The following is a 22,823-nucleotide window of genomic DNA, read 5'->3' on the forward strand; positions in this document are numbered from 1 at the left end:
TAGGAAAATTTATTCAGGGATGATGGAGTTTACAGACCCCTGAGCATCAAAGGATTTCAAAAAAAATCAACCCAGATTTAAAACTTCTGCAAAATCTAATGTAATTTTCCATTATGGAAAAATTAGTAGGATTAGAACATGTTCTTTTGCTTTAAAAAAAATTATTACCATCGAGTCTGGGTTTTTTTTAGGGGGCAATTTTGTTTTGTGAATCAAGAATAGTGGCTTTTCCATTTTGGGTCTTTGCAAGTAATAAACACAGTAGTATAATATTTGGGACAAAACACAAGCATGATGGGCAAGTGCCAAGTTGATTACGAGAACCAGAACTCTCAAACCTTTCACTCAGTGTTTGCTTCAGATGTACAGCCCTTAAGTATACAAGCATTTTTAAGCAAAACAATTATTAAATTAAAGGGGGGGGTCTACAGTTATTTTGTGCAGTAGCCAACAATGAGATGCAAAAAATATATATATATGGCATTCCATCATGTAATGAAAATTGGTTAAATGCACACCACTGAATTCAAAATTCAGAGTCCAGATGGGAGGGCCAGGGAAGGAAGGAGAAAAAGGGGAGGACAGTAAATCCAACGGCGAGCTGGACTCGGAATCCTCCGCGGAGGACTCTCTATCAGAGAAATGGGCGGCAGTCCCTAAAAGTCCTTATAAGCTTCGGAAGAGACTAGGCAAGGAGACGTAAAGGCTGAAGAATTCTGAATTGTGCCTTTAAAAAATGTTGAAGTGAGATGCTTTGGGGTGTTTCTGTATGACAGTTAAGATTTGAAAAAGATAATGTTAAACTTGACTCAGTTGATAGTAAGATTAACGGGATTAAGACTAAATGTATGGTTAAAATGGTGGGATGATCTCCTCTCTTGGGTTTTTAGTTAGTAGTGGGTATCTTTCTTTATCCTATAAATGTAGTTCCCCCTCCCATTTTCTGTTGTAGTTTGTAGTGTTATAAGAAAATGCAATAAAAAATCCACTCCGGGGGCTTAAAAATATATATATATTAACCTGACTTTAATCTTAGCATTTTAACTGAATGCATTATGGACGCTTTATCAAACAAATAATTCTGCATCTCAGTGGTGGTGGAAAGTATCGTCAAGTCACAGCCGACTTACGGCCAACCCCATTGAGTTTTCAAGGCAAGAGACAAACAAAGGTGGGTTGTCATTGCCTGCTTCTGTGTAGGAACCCTGGAATTCTTTTGTGGTCTCCCATCCAAACTTGAAGCAGGGCTGGCTTCTGAGATCTGACAAAATCAGGCTAGCCTGGGCCATCCAGGTCAAAACTTCTTAAACCTAGGAAACATAGTCATGTTCTTTCTCTCCTCCTCCCCTTTTCAGAAGATTAGCCAATCAACAGTACCTATCGGGGTTATGACTCTGAGGCTGTAGGTGCCAGGGGAGGATTTGTATTCTACCAATTTTTTAATAAGGCTGGAAACAAGGTCACGGTGGCAGAATTTGATCTCAGTATCCAGCAAAGAATTTTCTAGTAGAAGGTACCAGTAGAATTCCAACTGTAAAATGAAGGAAGTTCAGATACATGGCTAAGTGAATGAGTACTACTGATTCTAAAATGAATAGAATCTCTATCAATCTAGTTATTTATTTACTTAGGGTATTTACATGCTGGTGCACTGTAAAAAAATAGCCAAGTCAGCTTACTATATGTAAATTCAGATGTATTCCGTTGGGATAGTGTGGTATAGTGAACAGAATGCTGGCCTTTTACTTGGAGGCCTAGGGTTCAAAATCCTTCTCAACCTGACAGTGGTCTTGATCAAGCCACAGGGTCAGATCCAGCTCTGCTCATACAATGGATCCTTCCCACTTCCTCTTTCACACTGTTGCCTCCCAAGTCCCTCAAAAGGCTGTTCCTGAAGTCTGGGAGGCTCTTGGGAGAGTTTTCAGTGAGAGTTTGCATTGAGAAGAATTGGCAGAGATCATTCACTGATTTCTGCAACTGAAAGCACCCTTCTGTTTATGAAAGTCTGGATCCATCCCACTGCCTCGCATCAGGTAGCTGGAGAAAACTTTCCTGTAGTCCTCAACAATAAATAAATAAGACCTCCTCCCGGGTCATCATTCTCACTCACACATACACAGCATAGCTTTAGATGGGTAGCCATTTTGGTCTACAGTAGAAAAAGAGAAAAATCCCAGTCCAGTAGCACTTTGAAGACCTAGGGGTGCCAGTCTCCAGGTGGGGGCTGGGGATCCCCTGATTTTGCAAGCTCCTGCCTGCCGCTGGCTGGTGGGGGAAGCCCTGCCCCCAGCAGCCACCCCTCTCCCTTCCCCTCCTACGAGATTTAAAGGGCCCTCCAGCTGATCAGTGGAAGCACATGGCCTGCTGATCAGCTGGAGGGCCCTTTAAATCTTGCAGGAGGGGAAGGGAGGGAGGGAGGGGATGGCCACTGGCCACATGCCTGAACTCAAAGCAACAAATTCGCCACTTGGTTTCACGCATCCAGGCTGCCAGCACGCCAGCTTGCAAAAACCATTTAAAGAGAAGGTTCCTCGCCCCTTCCAGGGAGGCCCCCAAAGTCCCCTGCCAGTGACGAGGCAGGACCTGGCAGCCCTATGAAGACCAGTAAGTTTTCCAGAGTATGAGCTGACAAAGGGAGCTTTGACTTTTGAAAGCTTATATCCTGGAAATCGTGCTGGTCTTTAAGGTGCTACGGGACCCAAATCTTGCTCACATACATAACATGTATTTCCTTTCGCCACTGGTTACGTATTGGAATGCCATGATTATTCACACTGTGAAATATCTTAACTGGATTTTAACAAAAAGTTTTGCTTAAAGTAAATATAGTGGTGTAAATTAAGATTCATAAGCATAAAAAGTTCCTACTGGACTGCAGTAAACAACCACTACCATGTGGCAACCTACACAAACACACTGAATTCAGCAAAACTAACTTTCTTCTGCTCCCCCCGTCACCAGATGAATTCCATATACTACGGCCATGAAAGGCAGCTGCTGACATGCATTCATCAGAAGAAGAACCTATAAATATTTGGAGATTCTGTTCTTCAAAAGTCTTATATAGGTTGTAATAATTGTATATTAAGCTCGCCTTTGATTTCAGCGTGTCCCCCCCCCCCAACCCTTCTTATGCTATCTGCCTTAAAGCCTTTTTTCGTCAAGTACAGACTGGAGTGGAGATAGCTTTGAACTGCCCAAGCTGCTAGGAGGGTACTTTTTTATTGTTATTATTATTTAGTCTGAAAGGGATTTGCACATGATTTATGGAAATTTCAGAACAAGCTACCAGAGTCATCATTACATAAAGAAATAGTTTTGTCCCCCCTTAAGGGAAAAAAAAATATTTCCAAAAGATTAATTAATTGAGCACATTCTAAAAAAAAAAGAAAAAAAAGATGAGTATCACAGAGCACCTTAAAGGTTAACAAATTTATTGTGGCGTAAACTTTCACGGGGCAAAACCAACATTGCCTAAGGTAAGACCGTGTAGAAATTTACAGGGAAAAGCCCCAGTGTTGCTCTGACACTCCAGTCCCATACACCAGTGACAAAATTTCACACACCAAAATGATAAAATGCAGCTTTATTTTTCTCCCCTTTCTTTTTTGCACACTGTTGAATTGTAGTTTCCTCATTCCCAGCAAATGCAGTACAAATGAGTCACGGCTGATTTTATTTTTTGCACCCAAACAGCTGTGATCAGGAGCTATTTGTGGGCACAGCAACAGCGGCAACTCGCACCCCACCTACTAAAATTAGTTTGAAGTAACCAAACTTCCCGTTCAAACATATTATTGCGCCGAAATTAAAACAACAACAACAACAACATTAAAAGCAGCATTTTCTCATCCAAGATTGCCGGCACCCAAAACAACACATTAATCAAAATCTACTTCCATCAACTTTATGCCTCAATTCCATTCAGAACAAATCACTGACAATTTGTGGTGGCATTTTGTTTTGTTTTTCCCCCTTCTCAGCAGAAAGCAAGGGTTTTTTTTAGATCCCATATGAGGAAACAAGACTTTAGTGCAAGCTACCTGCAAATATTCAGGGTGGAATTTTTGCCCGTGGCAGAGGCCCAAGGGAGATGGTTTGATTAAAGAGCACAATCACGACAACCTAAAACCTACTTCTCGTAAGTGAAAATGGGTAATTTTTTGCCCTTCCCTTTCCACAGATAGATGAAACACCCTGATTCAAAGTGTTAAATATAAAGATAGAGGGGGAGGAAGGAGATAAAAACATTCTTACAAGAGCAAACAGACGTTTACATTTCCACGGTTTGTACCTCTCATCCTGACTCAAATCAGCCCTTCTTTGTAACAATCCTCCCACCTTCTGATTCGGATACAATGGCTGATGGAGCTTCATTCAATTCATGTCTCACAAAGTGAGCTTTGACTCATGAAAGTGTATACCCTAGAAATATTTGTTTGTCTTTAAGGTGCTACTGGACTCGAATGTTGTTGTCCTGCTACAGACCAAAAGGGCAACCCGCCGGAATTACATTTTCAACAAGTTCCTTATTAAATGTAGTCCTGTTGTATCATATATACTCCTTTCCCTTACAGCATATGGGGCTTCCTTGAGGACCATGGGGCTGCCAGGAACCTTGGTGAGATACTTAATATTTGCTCTTGTTCTCATCTGCAGGGATCCTTTGGGAAAATTATATAGAAGGTGGATATGATGTAGGAACCGACTGATGGTTTCCTAATTCCTTTCTGCCTTACCACTCCAAATGTGCTTCATCTGGTAAAGCCAATGGTGCTTTCCTCATTTACTTTGGTAGAGAAAATCTAGAAATGTAAACCACTGTTACAAGTTTGATAGCTCGTCTGCAGCCACCGGGCTTTCTTACAGAATCCAGAACGTTTCAAAGAGCTCACCGATACCTTCGAAAAATGCAGCGCATTTTCGATAAATATCGAAACTGATGAGATTGGCTTGAATTGTTTTGCTCCTGATCCTAGCAACGCTGATGTACACTATTGCTCACAAACAAGAAAAGCTAGGGAGGGTTGAATCTTTGGTTCTGAGCCTTTGTTCTGCAGTGATTCACCTTTTCCTCAAGGTTTTCGACACAACATCCACACACTATATGATTACCGCACCACACCCAAATAATGATTTTTACCACTTAACACATTTCTACACATTTTGCCTTGACATATAACCTAGTTATGGCTGAATAAATATCCAAAGGGTGAGACCGTTTCTCCATCAGTGACTACCCCTCCCCACCAAACAATGTGAAAAACTACTCCACAAAATCCAGAAACATACACTTAGCAAGGCATGTTTAACATTTTAGGTTTTACTTCTGGCAATCTTTGAGCACCCCGTCACGAGGCATGATGCAAAGTATTCACTTGCACGAAGGTTCGTTCATTCAAGTAGTCAGGAACATAGCAAAGAAGATGTTTCTCCTAAAACACTTCAGAAAGTGAAAAGAATCTTCAACCTTGTGTAATTCAACAACAAAAGTTGAAAAGTTGCTCCCTTTTATTTTTAAATTCAGGGACAACCAGCATACAGCAGCAAATGTTTCCAATCAGTTTACTTAACACTTTCCTTGTTGAATGATTATTTTAGCTTCCCCCCCCCCCCCAAGGATGTAGTTTATACTTAGAAATTAACCTCCCATATCCCCAAACACTGAATTGTGGAAACAGGTGCTTCTAACAAAGCCGAAAGAGTGCAGCAGTTCTTTGACCCAACATAGCTATGTGCATTAGTAAGACATAGCACCCGCTGAGCTTCCCCCAGTTAATTAGAGAACCCGTATGGCAAGGAATAGCCTTGACTATAAATACTTCCTGAAAGATCTCTAACAGAGTCAAAGGAAATGAGGAAAAAATGAAATGCAGCTAAAGAGAAACTCTTTCAGATGTTCTTCCTTTTGACGGCTATGTTTTTAAGGGCACCCAAGGCCTGGGATAAATTGTGCAAGATCTTTCTGAAAACCAAATGCTAACATATAAATAACACATAAAATGAGCGTATGTCCTTGCCAGTTAAGCAGTTTCAAATTCCATTGATTTCAATGGTAGAGTTACGCGCAGTCTTAAATTTCCCTCCACTGAAATCAAAGAGACTTCAAAGTAATTAGCTCTGATTTCCTTACATATATTTACAAACCCAGTATTTTTGGAACTAGACATCTGTGTGCTGCCATATGTATTTGGGGGGAAAAGTAACACCACAGATTTAGCAATAAATGGTCACAATCCAGCTATGGCTAAATTCTGCTATGTCACTTTGTTATATTTTGAGTCTTGAAATCAATCGATCTGAAAAGTGCTTAACTTTGGATCATAAACTTGAACCATTTTCTTTATTCTCATGTACGAGCAAATCATCCACATTCCTTATCGCTCTGTCTTTAAGCATCAACCAATCAATGACTGCTGTTCCCACCTATACATCAGAGCTCTGATCCAAATGACTTAAGTCAATTTCTTAATGAAAATTGATAGATAAGTAGTTAAAAGTTGATTTCCAGGGATTTAACATTCATCGTGACATCTCTTCAAACAGTACACAGGGAGGAATGCCTTCTCTCACTGAAACCCACCATCCCAGAACTATTTTAACCCCTGCTGGGGTAAATTCATGGAAATTTGCATTTCTTCTCCCAGTGTAGGTAAAGGCAGCTTGGAGGTGATAATATTTCATGGCAAACAAGTCTTCTACCACAGTGGTCTTCTCCTTTAAATCATAGCCTCAATATACTCAGGAAAAAGAACTGTGGGCAAGGAGAAGACCCTCCCTCATGCTGAAACAAAATAAAAGGGACATATGACAGAATACAGTGCCACTGATCAATTTATCAGCAGAGAATTGAGATCTTCAGAGTGAGATTCATAAGGCTAGGCCTATCAATAGCAACTAGCCAAAATAACTAAATGGAATCTCCCAGACATTTGAATGCTTTTCTTCAGAATTGCAAAACTTTCTCTTGATAATCCTAAAAAAAAGTATACATTTATCTACTGTCTGGGGTTTGGGGGGGTTAAGTTGGGCCCTACTTATCTTTGGTTTTTTGTTATACAACTCGCAGTTGATGCTATGTGTACAGGATTCCTTTTAAAAGAACTTGCCCATGATCACACATACACACAAGTGTTAAAAGAGACTTCTGTTTGAAGCTTCAAATCCCATGGAGAACTTCTTCCACAGTTCCATGCAGAGAACCTAGTATCCCATAATCAAAAGTTAGCGGAGAGTCTGCTAAGGAATACTATGATTAAGAGAATAAGCTGGGGTTTCCATGGCTTGATCTTCACTTTATCCACCAACAGTGCAATCCAGTGCACACTTACCTGGGAGAAGGCCCCACTGACTACAGCAAGACATTCCTAGGCATGTGTATGAACTGTGCAGAAGCTCACCAGGAAGACATAGCAAAGTTGACACCTCTCAGCTCCAGTACCCACTCCGCTCGTTAACAGGGAAACAACTGTATTAGCTTACCATACAATGAAGTCGCAAGTATCATTGACCAGGGGTCCTAACATTTTTTCCCCCTTCTTTTATTACTGAGCCTCAAGACAGCTTACAGGATGTATAATCATATTTTCTTTTTTATGTTTCTTGCTTCTATGCTTTCCTATCTAGCCCTATACGTGGAAATATACTAAGCTGAAGCATTGATTATCTTACCATGTTTCGATTTGTTGCGATACTTTTTGATGTTTTATATTCTTATATTATGTAATGTCCTTAAAATGTGTTCAACAAATTATGTTTTATGCTTCTCACTTTTCCCTTTGTCCCTTTTCAGTTTGTATCCCTCTAATGGTAAAATAAAACATAAATTAGAAAAGGACAGCTTACAGGAGAAAACCTGCCAATTTACGTGAGCAGTGGAAGACCAATAAATTTGTTGTGAGAATGAAATGGGTAAAGCAGAAGATGTTGTAAGCCAATTCAGTTCCCCACTGAAGAGAAAAGTGGGCTATAAATATATAAACATTTCTCACATGCAGTTTCCCCAGTCTAAATTTCCTCTACTCAAAACTGCTGTTAGCCTTGTGGGAAAAGAAAGATTACAGGTGAACACTCTGTGCTTGTATTAATTCCCCCTGTAGTACTAGGGCCCCAGTCACATGGGCCGGATAACGCGGGGGGGAGGTGGGGATTTTTGCGCCACCGCAATTAGAGCCGCCATATCGCGATCCCACGTGGCGGCAGCACACCACAGTTCCGTCCCTCCGCACCTGCGCATCAACAAGGGGCCGAAGGGAAAAGCCACGGCCGGCGCGATCACACCGAGGGACTCTGGAGGCAGCCCGTGGCAAACCGGTTGCTAGTACCTTCGAGCAGGTAGTTTTTAATCATGCATTTTCGGTGGTATGCCACGGGTTTGCCACAGGTGCGTGCCACTTCCCAGATGCTGCGGTGTGATCGCGCCAGGATAATCCGCCATGCAATCGTCGCTCTCCCGCGGCAAATCCTCCGTGTGAACAGGGCCTAAGTTAACAGCAACTTCAGGCCATAGAGTGGATGATTATGTGATTTAAAGGACAGAAATGCAGCTGCAAGTGAAAGGGGAGGGAAGGGTTAAGCATTAAACACCTTAGCCAGAATTCCATTTGATGAAAAGATGGGGAAGCACAGGAAGAATCATGGATCTCTCACGTCACATGTGGTTTGACCCTAATTAGCCATGCAAGGTACTTTATTTGAAATCAGTTTAGCAAAAAAAAATGCCTCCTTAGCTCCAAGGAAGAGTTCTTCAAAGCAGTAAACAATCTTGCTGTTTGGTAAGCAGCAGCCAAAACCTTCCTCGTCCACCACTCAAAGGAACATTTTTGCATATCAATGGCTCCTTCCTGTATCAACAAACCTTTAAAGGATAAACTCAGACTACACTAAAGCAAAGGGGGACAAGAAATATTGACAACTGTCCAATACCATCAGGCATTTTTGTGCTTTCTTTCCTAGGCATGTAGACATCCTGTGAAAATGTGTGCTGGGGGGGGGAACACTTTAAAGGGGAATGAATTCTACTCGACAACTGGATCCTGGGAAGAGATAAGTGTGGTTAACTTAAGAATGGCTTATTTTCTTTAAACTTGGTTAAGTAGGACTTCCTAATACTTTACCCGTGATTAAGGACTGACTGCAAACCAAGATGTGAAACCACAATTTGAAATGGAACTTATAAACTACAGTTTATAATAACCATGGATAACCTTTCTTCCTGGTGGTGAAAAGAGAACTGAGGGAAGGGGGCACTCCTTCCTCACATGATGTGATCGTTTCAGTGGGAAGCCACATCATGCATGCATGGAAAACCCTTAGGGACTAGAAATAAAAAAAAATCCTCCACAACTGGCAAATGAAGTGCCAACATGGGACTGTACAAAAGTCCATATCTGGAACATACCAACAGCTTATAAGGTTGCACTTTTATGCCAAAGTTGCTGTAGAGTTAAGACCAAAAGGTCAAATGTTCACATAAATATAAGGGTAGAAGTAGAAGAAGAGTTGATTTTGATACCCTGCTTTTTTCCACCCTAAGGAGTCTCAAAGCACGTTACAATCACCTTCCCTTCCTGTCCCCACAACAGTCAACTTGTGAGGGGCTGAGAGAGTTCTGAGAGAACTGTGACTGACCCATGGTTACCCAGCAGGCTTCATGGGGAATCAAACCCAGTTCTCCGGATCAGAGTCTGCCGCTCTCAACCACTACACCATGCTGGCTCTGTACTCCAAAGCTGGGGATATGGGGGCATTTTCCCATATTCCAAAGCTGGAGATATGGTCCATGTACCAGCTTGGCAATAATGGGAGAGTGGAAGTCTTCCAGCCCACGGACTCAAGACTTGGAAAGGCATGTAGAAAGAAAGTGGCAAAAGATAGTAAGATTTCTTCAACATACCATCAAATGAACATTTCAGCACAACTGGATACTTAGCATTCATTATTCCTTTACTACTTTGGATCACAACGATCAAAGACGCCCATGAAAGCTGAGCAAATCCACCATTTTTGTATTTTGGTCTGCCAGATTTCTAAGAACTGCACCCACCATCCCCTTCTTGCAATCCAAGGCAGGCAATGAAACAAAATCGAACATGCGGGTAGTTCACAAGTTGAACAGGCCTGAAGTCAAACTGAGATTTCAAGTTACATGTTGATCACCCTATGAAATATACACAAAATTACTGCTTAAGTAATTTATTTCCTCCTCAGAAACACCATATACATGTTAGCACTATGTATGTTGTTAACGGGGACTGGGCTACTCTCTCTGTTGCTGTCTCTGTGAGTACGAGGGAGGACCTGGTATATGAAATTATCATAGCTCTCTATATGTTTCAAAAGCGGCAAGACAGGTAGTGACGTGTGACTGCCTGACCCACCTGTAATCCTGAGCCTGTCAGAGAGAGGTTGTGGAGGGTGATAGGCACTCTGCATGAGTGAGAAATAAGCTGCCACACAATGTATGTTGTTAACAATGTATGTTGGTGTTTTTGTTTGTTTTTCAACCTTTATCTAGTAGACGAATTTTTGTTCAAACCAGAAAGGTGGAGAAGCCTTTCTGACTTCACTTTCTGCAAACTTGCCAAATTCAGGAGGGAAGTTGTTTCAAGTGTTCGTCTCTCTAAAACTGGTAACTCAACTTTTGTCATAAGAATGTCATATGCCAGTTTCAGTGTGTGCACGTGTATGTGAACATAAAGATGCAGACATATGCACTCTTAAACATAGACAGCAGTGCTCAGAACATAGTAGTCATGGCACACGTAAGTCTCCCAAAAGAGGTAATAAAGTCATGGCTCTGGTTCCGATTTTGTCACTGATCTTATTTGTGATTTGCTCTGGCACATTTACAACACCTGATAAAATTCCCACATGTTTCTGTTTGGTTCATCTTCATAATTTTTTTGAGATCTACAGGTACGATCCCAAACTGGTATAATATCACTGGGCATTAGGTGTGTACATTTTTTTAATTAAATAAATAGGCACCTGCCCTTAACAAGGTCTTTCAGATGGTTTAAAGCAAACAAACATCAAAGATGGCATTTGCTTATTAGAGACTCCTGAAAGGCTCACTGACACTACAGAGTGACAAACAACACTTGCTTCTGTGTTAGAAAAGGTTTCTAAATGCTGATGCTGGGATGGAGACTTTTTTGCAAATTCCAGAGCCTTTTTCAACATGTGCAAGTCTAGTTCATTTTATTCAGACCCACATTTAATTTTTTTAAACATAATTCTGTAAAATATAGGAATTAGGATGTTGTAAATATTTCAAGAGCCACCCACATATTCACTTAATTGGAGAACTTTACCCTGTTCTCAAAACACTGAATTTTGTGTCCCACCCAATCCCTCATCTATGCATGGGGTTCTTAGTCACTCGTCTCCTGCCTCTAAAACTCATGCGTCCGGCATCTCCTTGCCCTTACAAGACCCCAAACCATGCCAAAAACCCCAGCCAAATCTTGCAATATTAATGTGGTACAAATTAATCAGGTCTACTGTGCGATAGCATGGTGCATTCTGAACCTTTTAATTCTGCCTAAGACTGCAAACTCTAACAATGGTTTTAAGCCCATTTATTTCTCTTTTAAAGGGGGTCATAGCAGTTCATTTTCTCAATTAAGTATCCCAAATCCTTGCTTATATGCCTATTTAAAAAACAAAACAGCATTTAAGTACATCTCAACTTCCATCTGAGTAAACCCAACTGACATAAATACAGCATGAATTTTGTAATGTGAGTGTTCAGCAACTCTGAGGGTAATCCAGAAGTCATTTCGAACCCTCAAAGAATTCGTGATCTTGAATTATGGTACCAGATGAAACTGGGCCAGGGGACCTCTGATTTGGGCTCATCTGGAAGAAAAAAGTTGTAATGACAAACAGTGCAATGATCTGCAGAATTACTGTGGTCTAACCTCATGGATTTCAGTGGACTTAATTCAGAGAAATTCTGCATGAAACTTGCACTGAAAGCTCTTTCTAGAAAGATATTTTCTACTTTTTCTTGTGAAACATCATTGGGCTTTGCTGTCACATAGCAACTTTTTTTTTTCTTAATGAACCAAAAAGTAAAAAAGAAAAGAAAAATAGGCACGACACATGTAACTCAAAGAAGGCCCAGAGATACTGCTGAATTCAGAATTGTGCCGAAGCACACCGGGGGGGGGGGGGGGGGAAAAAAGGGGGGGAGGTAATATACAAAACGAGCTGCCACCACACTGCCACCAAAGTCTCCAAGTACAGCTACTTACAAAACACTCCTCCCTCAAGCAACTGCAATAGGTCATGTTTTACACTGAACAATTTAAATAAATGAAGGTCTAGAGAGTGTGTCCCATTTTCAGAAGACCAGCCAGCAAAGAGGTATGCTGCTTAGAAGTCAAAGAGGCCATGCAGTAAGGGAGCACTGAAGTTTCAACTCCTCAATTCCTTCAGTTTCCAGCACAACTGTAGACATGCCAAATGTTCTATTTAATTACACTGTGCTCTCTCTCATTTTTTTCCCCTCTAAAGTACCCCCAATTCTAACATTTTTATTATTACTTGATTCAGGTTTCACATTTTCAGCTATTTGATCCCGGGATGACTTACTTAACTACATCCTGTCAAGCCACCTTAAAATTTAGGAGGTGATTAGATCCTCTTTTCTGTAACAGATGTGCAGCCTTCTGGGATTCTGCATTTATTCTTTTCCAAATGTAACAGCATCTTGCAAAATCAGCACAGATGATTAATTTGGTACAACCCAATAGCAAACAAACGGTGGCTTACTGCTGCATCCAATGTGCAGGGTTCATACACAATGGCTAAGAAGCCAACACTTGCCATTCTACCTCTTCAAGTCTGAATAGTTCAGGACTCTGGAACTGGTAAGGTGCAGCTGGTGATGACTGAAAACTGGTTTGAAAGGGGGAAAAAACCATAATATCGTCACTTCAACAAAAAACAAAATTAGAATTTCCTACCCGTAAGAGGGACTGAGATTCATCCTTTGACTTGCTGTCTCCAGATCCAGGATACTGCTGAGGGAGTGGCCCAGATTTCTCTCCACTTCCTTGAGGCACCCCCTGGAGGAACCCCTTGGTCTCGACAGGCAAGCCATAAACAGGTCGTGCAAGGTGGGCAGCTTCTACATTTGGACTATCCCGTAAGGGCTTTGGCTGCTCTTGGCCCACTGACACAGTGGTCAGAAGGCCCAAGCTGGTTTGCGTATAGGATGGGCTCCCCCTCAAAATGTCCACTCCTCGCCAAGCTGTACCACGAAGATCGTCACCGGAGCCATCAGGCCAACCTTTCTCTTTTGCTGTTTCCTTCTCATCCAGCTTTTCCCTCTTTACTATGCACTCAGAGACCGGCTCTCCCATTTTGGGGTCTGGACTGATCAGGCTATAGACCTTCAGGTCAACTTTGGGCTCCTCCTTGAGAGCAGCAGCCACCCCATGGCCATCCTCCCCATTGGCCGTGGTGATGTCCATCTCTTGGCAGTGCGCAGTGTTGAAGTGATCCAGTAGGGACTGAGTATCAACAGCTGTAAAGCTGCATTGACGGCATTTGTAACAGTTATGAACTCTCCTGAAAAACAGAAAAAGGGGGGGGGAGTTTAATATTGTCATATTTTCACCAAATAACTCTTCTTATTCCCCATAGATGATAAGAGGGCAGGGAAATATATACATTCCGGTAGCTGCGGTGGCTCAAGTGGTTAAGACGCTGAACTGCAGGCTGTGGAAGGTCGGTAGTTCAGCAGTTCGAGACCCGAGGGTGCCGCAAGACGGAGTGCGCTCCCGTCTCTAGTTCCAGCTCCTGCCAACCTAGCAGTTCGAAAGCAAGAAATTGCAAGTAGATCAATAGGTACCACTTCGGTGGGAAGGTAACAGCGTTCCGTGCGCCTCGGTGTTTAGTCATGCCGGCCACGTGACCACGGAAACGTCTTCGGACAGCGCTGGCTCTTCGGCTTTGAAACGGAGATGAGCACCGCAACCCTAGAGTCGGACTCAACTGGCTTTCGAGCAAGGGAACCTTTACCTTTACTATAGCTAGTATATATATTTCTTCATTCAGTGGAATTTGGCCTTTCCAGACCTATAATCCCCCATTTAAATCCATCTTTCAACATAAGACCTATTTTTAATTATCAAGTCATCATTTTAGTATGTCCACTTTACGTAGCTCTGTCCCATGTCTGTGTTAATCCCTTTCAGACCATTAGGTTTCTTCCTGCTCTCTCCGCTATCCAAAAGCAGGTCATGGTGCTACTGAAGCAACCCATCCTTGGTAAAGATCCTTCTCTATCTATACATTTTCAGAGAAGCCCCCAAGTACTTATTCATGTTGAGCTGATTATCTGTGTTATTGCTTGCTCACAAAACATCTCAGTGGAAAACATTAACAAACAGAAGATTTTTACGTGCATTGTATTCAAAGGAGTGTAATTGTTTAACAGAAAGTATATTGTTAAATCTTGTTACATTAGCTTTTCCCCTTACCTCAAAAAGCCCAATTTAAACTTTTATCATATAATATAGGACGTTAGTACCGAAATCCAAGGAGATAGAAGAAATGGACTTGCATTATATAGCTCTTCTTTGTATACAAGAGCTTTAGTATTGTGGCAAAGAGTTTACTCCACTTCATACAATCTACTCGCACGACAGATAACAACTTCGGCAGGCTTTTATCTAGCCTTAGCATCATCCAATTTAGATGGGAATTCAGTTGACTCAACTAAATCTAAAATATGCAGACAATCTATGAAACCGCAAGGCGTCAGTGAGAAACAGATTTTGCTTAACCCTAAAATGCAGAAGGGGGCTAAAGTGCTAAGACTGATTATAATGACCAGTCCAATTGTCATTACATTTTCAGCTGAGACTGCCACATGCCCCCACACCCAAACACTCACAAACATTTTTTGCCTCTATGTCTACTTGTTTATTGATCCCAATGTTTGACAAACTTCATCCCTTCTACCCATTGCATTTTTATTCCACCTTTCCTCCAAGGAGCTTGGGAAAGTATACAAAGTTCATCTCACTTCCATTTTATGCTACCTATAAGGCAGTTTAGGATGTAAAGCCATGACAGGTCTGTGTACAGCAAGCTCCAGTGCAGCACTGGTATTTGAACACAGCCCCCCCCCCCGCCGCCAATTCTAGTGACTCTCCCACACTGGCTCTATACCAAGCACTGCTTCTTGGCTCTCACTGCTGCTTTAGGATTATCTGGTGACAACATGGAAGTGCCAACAGAAGCTACAACTGGCAGAATTACCACAGTATAGCCTGGGTAACTTCATGTTCTTGGCTGTCTCTACCTTGCTTGCTGAGTTCCTGACAACAGTGCACAGATCTTTCAGCTCCAAAGTCCTTCAGGTAGTTCTGCCTGAATTCTTCCTTGGACTTTTCATGTCTCCCACTTACTGTTCACTTATGTCCTATTGTGTCTCACTTCCTCTAATCACCTGTTTCATAACCAGCATCCCTTCCTCACCTGATATGGGAAGCGCCTTCAGTCTCCTCTTTCATGAACATTTGAAGTTGCCTTCTACCACCTTGTTCCATACAGTTCAATACTGTCAAGCTTTGACTGGCCGTGGCTCTCCAGGGTTTCAAGTAGAGAAAGGTCTTTTGTAACACCTGCCAACTCAAGTCCTTGAACAGGAAATGCTAGGTACTGACCCAGCATCTTGTGCATGCAAAACAAGTGCTCTACCACTGCGCTATGGCCCCACCCACTTCATTGATCCTTTTCTTCAATCCACCTTTTCCACCTGCTTTTTTTTTAAAGGTTTCTATTTCTCAATCAATTGGCCACTTTGCACCTACCTTTCAGACTTCAGGCTCTCTCTTCCTGAAGCTTTTTTCCCATTCAAGACTTCTTCCAAAATTCCCTTTATATGATGTTTTAACCCCAGATAAAATGACAATCTTTGCCCTCCCTCACAAAGGCAGGTGTGAAAACTACTTTTGTCCTGTACAGGCGTGGGGGGGGGGGGAGAGACTGTGCTCTTGGCATGCCTGACTCCCTACCCACTGGAGGACATGTCTGAATTAGAGATGTAAAATTTCAGGAAATTTTGAAGCTTGGAAAAAAAAACGTTTTTTTCCTGGGGGGAAACGGAGATTTTTGGAAAAATTGAAAAAATGCTACATTAGCATTTCTTTTGTCTTTTCGACATTGAAAGTCATTCTGTTACTTTAGGAACATAAAATATGACTATGGACATTTTTACTTGGCATGAAATTATCACAACTAGCACATTACAAATAGTGCATCCAAACAATTATTTCAAACAGAATACCCACCCACATGCAAAATCAAAACTGAAACTTTTTTATTTTCTTCTGACAATCGCACCTCCTAAAGGAAGAAATGCATCTTGTTCTTGCATTGGAGGGTTCAGTTTTTAACCTAGGACTTGCTTGTCCTCAGTGCACAGAAATTAGATCAATCTGATAACCATAAATATATATTTTAGAAATGATTTGGAAAATATTTGAACACCTTGTCTTAAAATATTTTATTCATCGTGTTAAAATAAAACGTTCCATAATCATTTTTTTTCTTTTTTCAATTTTTCCAATTTTTTGGAAAAAAACAAAAAGGCTTCAGGAAAAAAACATTTTTTCCCCGAATTTTTCCGGTTTTTTTCCGGGCCTTCACATCTCTAGTCTGAATATACCAATTATCCATGCATCTCACTTTATAAATGTACCGATCACAGGGTTAGCACCGATGTGCACCTTCTATGTAGATATGCATGGATGTCAGGTGCACTCTTGCCATTGTGGATATAATCCCCCGTGTATGTCCCAAATGTCTGCCCAAGTCTTCTGTTCCCGTAGCTGCAGACCATTCGCATCAGTTCAACAAATTAATGCTGAAGGCTTCATTGCCACAACACCAATACAATACAAATAGGAAGAGAAATACAAGATTACGTGTTTATGATGATAGCTACTAACGATGCTAGTTCTTGGTGGATTTGAATAGACTGCTAATTTTATTGAATTTCATTAATGATAACTATCAAACTTTCACCCGATTACTTACATGAAATCTTTTAATTGCTGTAAAAATTGCATCTATTAGATGTTGGAAACAGGCTATGATTGCAACTGTTAATGAGCGGTGCTCAAGGCTTTTGACTTGCTGGAAATGAACAAACACACATGTACATACACACACAATATGCTTTTCAGGTCTGTCATCAAATTCAAAGAAAGAAGATACCCATTCACTGAACACTGGAATAAGCATCCTACCTGTCTTAAAATCAATAGGAAATATTTTTCCAGTAGCACTGTTATCACTCCTTGTTTCTTCTTCCACTTCTGTTTGTGATATTTTAAAATTAATATAAAAATATACTAACTAATGGACATGACACCTGGAGGGGCTGTAAAACGAACGAACATTTTAGATAGATGTGAAGTTCTTTGTCTATTATTAGAACTTCTCGAGAAATATTCTTCTTGGTGATCACCAAGGAAAAAGCTATTTGTAGAGTCCTTGTCAATTAAGTTTTCTTTTTAAATGAATTCTGGACCAAAACAAATTGATTTCAAATGGATTAGTATTACCAATACACTAGAATTTTAAAAAAAAACTCTATTCATTAAGAAGAAAATGAGGAGGAGGAGGAGATTGGATTTATACCCCGCCCTTCACTTGGAGTCTCAGAGCAGCTTACAAACTCTTTTCCCTACCCCTCCCCACAACAGACACCCTGTGAGGTAGGTACGGCTTTCAAAAACAGCTCTGAGAGAACTATGGCTTGCCCAAGGTCATCCAGCAGCTGCAAGTGGAGGAGTGGGGAATCAACCCTGGTTCTCCCAGACTATAGTCTGCGCACAACCACTACACCAAACTGGCTCATAGATGCACCAAAAATATGAAACTCACTAGACAATACAATCCTAAACAAAGTTACACCTTTCTAAACCCATCAATTTCAAATGAACTAAGAAGGCTGTAACTCTGCTTAGTATTGTATTGTAATGTACTGGCATTCAAGTGCCTTGGCAAAAGCTGGATAGGTTTCAGGAATAATTGAAACAGTTTATTATTTTTCTTGGCATGCTCCCAAGAAATTAATACTTATCAGACATTTTCTTTATTGCAATTCAATTTATTTTGATACTAAAAGGTTTCGATTTAATGTTCGGACAATTTAAATGTCAATGATACTGTAAACTTACGATATATACATAAAATAATGGGAGGAGGAAACGACAGGTGCCATTTATCTTTTTTTTTTAGCCATCGTTCACTGATAACTTTACCCCACTGAACAATCGAGAGTTCATTCAAAAGGGAAAAAAATCAGAGTACAGAGAGTCTTCGAAACTAAAACTGTTTACTCCCAAAGCAGTATGCTTTGTGTAGAGAACAAGTCATATTTGTTCTTTTATAGACATTCTTAAGGGTTTTTTAAAGAGAGACTTTTCTTAAGGGAAAAACAAGAGAGCGGATTGTGCAGCAGAATATTGCATTGCACTGTGAAATTCGGGGCGGACGGGGGGATACTTGGAACAACCATGAAAGCTTCGACTAAGAACAGAGAGTAAAACTACCTAATAGGCAATCTCCAAGACAGCCAATTTAAGTGTCCCGTATACCTTTGGAATAACACACATGCCTATTTTCATTCAAGCAGACCATGCAAAGCACTGTATTACTGAACTATGTAAAACATATGTTCCCACATTGGAACAATATGTTGCCAATTTCCTGTGTATGCCATAGTAACAAAATACTTTTTATGAGTTAACATGATACTATTTTATTAGCATTACAGTAGCGCACAGACGTCTTTGTCAGGATCAGGACCCCGGGAGGCTAGCTTTTATACTAAAACTGATTGTTTTAAGTTAGTCTTTGCATGGCTCTCTGCAAGTCATTATTCCCAAAATGCTCACGCACTGGTATTTGCAATACTAGCGGAGCGATCCTGAATTAAGCTAGACCATTCTAAACTCCTTGACTTCAATGGACTTAGAAGGGTGCAACTCCTCGTAGGACGGCACTGTAAGACATCCATCACACACGACACTGTACTCAGTCAAAGGTAATATACAGGTAAGTAATAATAAGGGAGGTAAGGTGGCACAGTGTAGCCTGATCTCATCAGATCTTGGAAGGCAAGCAGGGTCAGTACTTGGATAGGAGACCACCAAGGAAGACTCTGCAGAGGAAGGCAATGGGCAAGCTACCTCTGCTTCTTGCTTGCCTTGAAAGCCCCTTGCTGGCATCGCCGTCTGTCAGCTGCAACTTGATGGCGCTTGCGTACATAAATAATAATAATTCAAAGGGCTGTGTGTGAAATACAGTAAGTATAATTTAGCCGTACATGTGAAGCAATTTCAATTCCCTTACCTAACCATGTTTTCAATCCCAAAACACAAGCAACTGTATACCATGATCCTACTATCGCCCCACACAGATTGCCCCTGTGTAGGAAAAAATTCACAAGTGAAGTTGCCCTGACTTCAGTCAAATGGGATGAGGTGGGAATTAACCTCTATCGATACAGGATCAAAAATATTTGAGAACATAAATTGTCATCCATGGCAACTCCAGTTTACGGAAAAGATATGAAAAACTCTGTTGTCACCAAAGGCAACAGTTGGGCCTATTAATTTTTTAAAAAATAAAAGGCATTGTCCACAGGTGCCACCCCTTTTCCACCCACTTATTTATCCTAGACGAAACAAGTAGCCATTCTGCTACAAAGTGTAAAGGACTGGAAATATTTCAAATGCTGGAAAGTCCATAGGTTGTGGTACCGTGAAAACAGAGGAGACTTAAGCCAAAAATGTAACAAAGATCAAGGATTTACCTCCATCTCTGAAAGGTACCTTCTACACAAGCATAATGCCAATTGGGTTGGAGGTCATTCAGAGAGATTTAACCCTCACACCCTGCCTGGTTTCCCTAATCAAAACCAGGCTTCCCCCATGTTGTTATTAGTGTTTTAAACATAAAAAGACATTAGCTTTAAAAGACCACATGGCATGGAAAGTGCTCATGGCATTTTGGTAAACAATCTATAGATGAGTCTTGATGCCAGCAATCCATAACAATTGTTTTCCAAGCACTGAAATATCAGCCCATGCTATTTAATCATTACACATTTTCTCTCCCCAAAAATTTAAATAGTTCAATACATAACCTGTACGGAGTTAGTGGAATTTCCCTCAAGTGAAGACACAAACACCAGATGCAAAAATTTTTTTTCCCAATTAGAAGCTTCTATGCAAATTCCTAATCTGTTCCATGTTTCCATCAACCATGGTGCAGCATTACAGCTCCATCAGTGACAGCCATGGTTAATAATAACCACATTCCGATACAACTGGGTTTTTGGGAACCCTACTTCCAAGGACAATCATGGTTAGCATTAACAATGTTCAGCACGAATGCACCAGCATTAAACCAACTGAGAAAAATAATGGGAATCCTGTGTAGGGAGAGGACACGAGGGAAGAGTAGGGAAGGGACAAAGCTATGCACAATCCTCTAAGCAAATACAGATGAGGGTACAAACTACTTAGTGATCTGTTCACAAACCAACTATGACCCATGCTGGCATAACCTGGAAATAAACCAACACAGGGTTGCCAACAGGGGAGGGGCTATAGCTCAGTGGTAGAGTATCTGCTTTACATGCAGATGGTCCCAGGGTCAATTTCTGGCATCTCAAGGATCTGGTAGTAGGTGATGTGAAAGAACTCCACCTGAAATGCTGAGGAGCTGCGGCCAGTCTGAGCAGACAGTAGTGGCTTCGATGGGCCAATGGTCTGATTCAATGTAAGGCAGCTTCCTGTGTTCATGTGGTAGATAGGGGATGAATGGCCGCTTTGGAAGGCGGACTCTATGGCATTATACGTCATTGAAGTCCCTTCCTTCCCCAAACCCCCACCCTCCTCAGGCTCCACCCCCAAAATCTCCAGGTATTTCCCAACCTGGAGCTAGCAACCCAAAGAAAACCCCAAACTGGGGGGGGGGGGGAGAGATGAGACAGAAAAGGATATGAGAGATAATCATTTGTGAAGCCAATAGGGTATTCTTTAAAACTATCATGCTCATGCTCAGTGTGGAATTATTTCAGAGCAAATTCCATATACAAAAGATATACTTTTATTCACATTTCGGCTAAGAATGACCTCCAGCTCATTTCTTGTTCTAAGCCTTTTGATTATAAGAAAGAAAGATTTCCATCTCCCTGCTTTGCCATAGTCATTCAAAGAAGAGCCGAACATATTTCGTGTCTTGTTTTCAAGAAGCTCGCCTTGACAGTGTTGGAGAACTCTAGAAGCAATGGCTGCAGTCACACACATTAAATAATCCACTTTCGGTGCACTTTCCAACTGGATTTTGCCAGTCCGCACAGTGAAATCCAGTTGGGAAGTGCACTGAATGTGGATTGAAAGTGGATTATTTAGTGTGTGTGACCACAGTCAATGTCTCACACAGATACATACTAAATCAAGATGGTGGATTTACTCACCTTTCTTAATCAATATAGCCCTGCTATTTAAGAAAAAAATATTCTTAAAATAAATGCAAGCAAGCCTGATTTTCCAGAGAGAGGGAATAAGAAAAACAGCAACCATACAAATGTTGCCGAACTAACAGCTAAAAACAGAGTTGATCATATGCTTTGGGGGGTAAAATATACGTAAATACATATACACAGTAAATGCTGGTTTGCTGTGCCAGAAGGTTTAGAGAATTCTAGCCAAGATATTTTTTTTGAAGCTCAAGAGCCTAATTTTAGGTTCTAGAAAGCATATTTAGTCACCTAAATAAGTGGTGTGATTTTTCAACAGTATTGTGTACCACTGACGTCAATGGCAAATGTCTGACACTCGGTTCTTTTGAAAACTAGGCCAATAACTAAGCCGTCTAAATATGAACTTTATAGTCTTAAAATTCTACTTTTTTTCCCCTGGGAAGGGATATCCAAATTTAACACGCAAAAACGTCAGCGCTTTTGGGACACAGCAATCTTCTCCGTCACTAAAAACATGAGAAAGTCTCCCTGATGTATGGACAAAGTGCTGTGTATTGACTTTCCCAATACGGCCCAGAGCTGCCCTAATAAAAATAATTACAACAGCATGGAGGACATAGAAACTACTTTTCATCTTCAAAGCAGTTCATAATGATTAACTAATTAATCCTAACAGCACCCTTGCGGCCCACTTGGATCGAACAGAGGAGGAACAACCTGCTGAAACTTGCTGCTTGTGTGGGCCCCAGCTGTTTGTTGGAGGTGAGCAACAAGGCGCCATGATTTTATAGGTTCCTCAGATCTAGTCAATACAGCCAGCTGCCGAGAAATATCCAGGTGATTTCCACATTTCTCTAAACTGAAGGACCACATTATGTTGCAACTTGCAGGTATCCCTCTTCCTTCCTATTTCTTCTCCACCTGGTCTCAGGATAACTTAACTCAATGCTTTCATTCAGTGCAGTGTTGTGTAGTGGCTAGAGTCTCAGATATAAGATCTGGGAGACCCAGGCTTGTATCTCGACTCTGTTGGGGAAGCTTGCAAGGCGACCTTGGGCCACTCACATTCGCAGAGGACCAACCTATGCATTAGAGTTTTTAAAAAGCTGGGTCAAGTTCCCTGGAGCGAACTCTTGTTCCCTTGCAGCCACACAGCTTCTTTTAAAAAAGAAGAGTCCAAATGGGTTGGGTGAGTCCCCCCCCCCCAATGGGGAGCACCCTCCCATAGTTTTCTTGCATGAAAACCATGCGGCGGCGGGGGGGGGGGGTTATGTCGTTGATTTTGCTACTCCACCAG

General features: G+C 41.2%; 1 protein-coding gene across 1 annotated transcript in view; it reads right to left on the reverse strand.

Annotated features, from left to right (window-relative positions):
• Positions 1-11,593: 11,593 nt before the first annotated feature.
• LOC107105997 (zinc finger transcription factor Trps1-like) overlaps positions 11,594-22,823 on the reverse strand; it is a 36,888-nt gene continuing 25,658 nt past the window's right edge. Inside the window, exons 5-7 of the mRNA XM_015406071.1 lie at positions 12,975-13,581; positions 11,925-12,061; positions 11,594-11,654 (exon numbers count right to left, since the gene is read on the reverse strand). Coding sequence (XP_015261557.1) covers positions 11,594-11,654; positions 11,925-12,061; positions 12,975-13,581 — 805 coding nt within the window. The remainder of the gene's footprint in view (positions 11,655-11,924; positions 12,062-12,974; positions 13,582-22,823) is intronic.

The sequence above is a fragment of the Gekko japonicus genome, unplaced genomic scaffold (genome assembly GCF_001447785.1).
Source record: "Gekko japonicus isolate JY-2015 unplaced genomic scaffold, Gekko_japonicus_V1.1 scaffold537, whole genome shotgun sequence".
NCBI lineage: Eukaryota > Metazoa > Chordata > Lepidosauria > Squamata > Gekkonidae > Gekko > Gekko japonicus.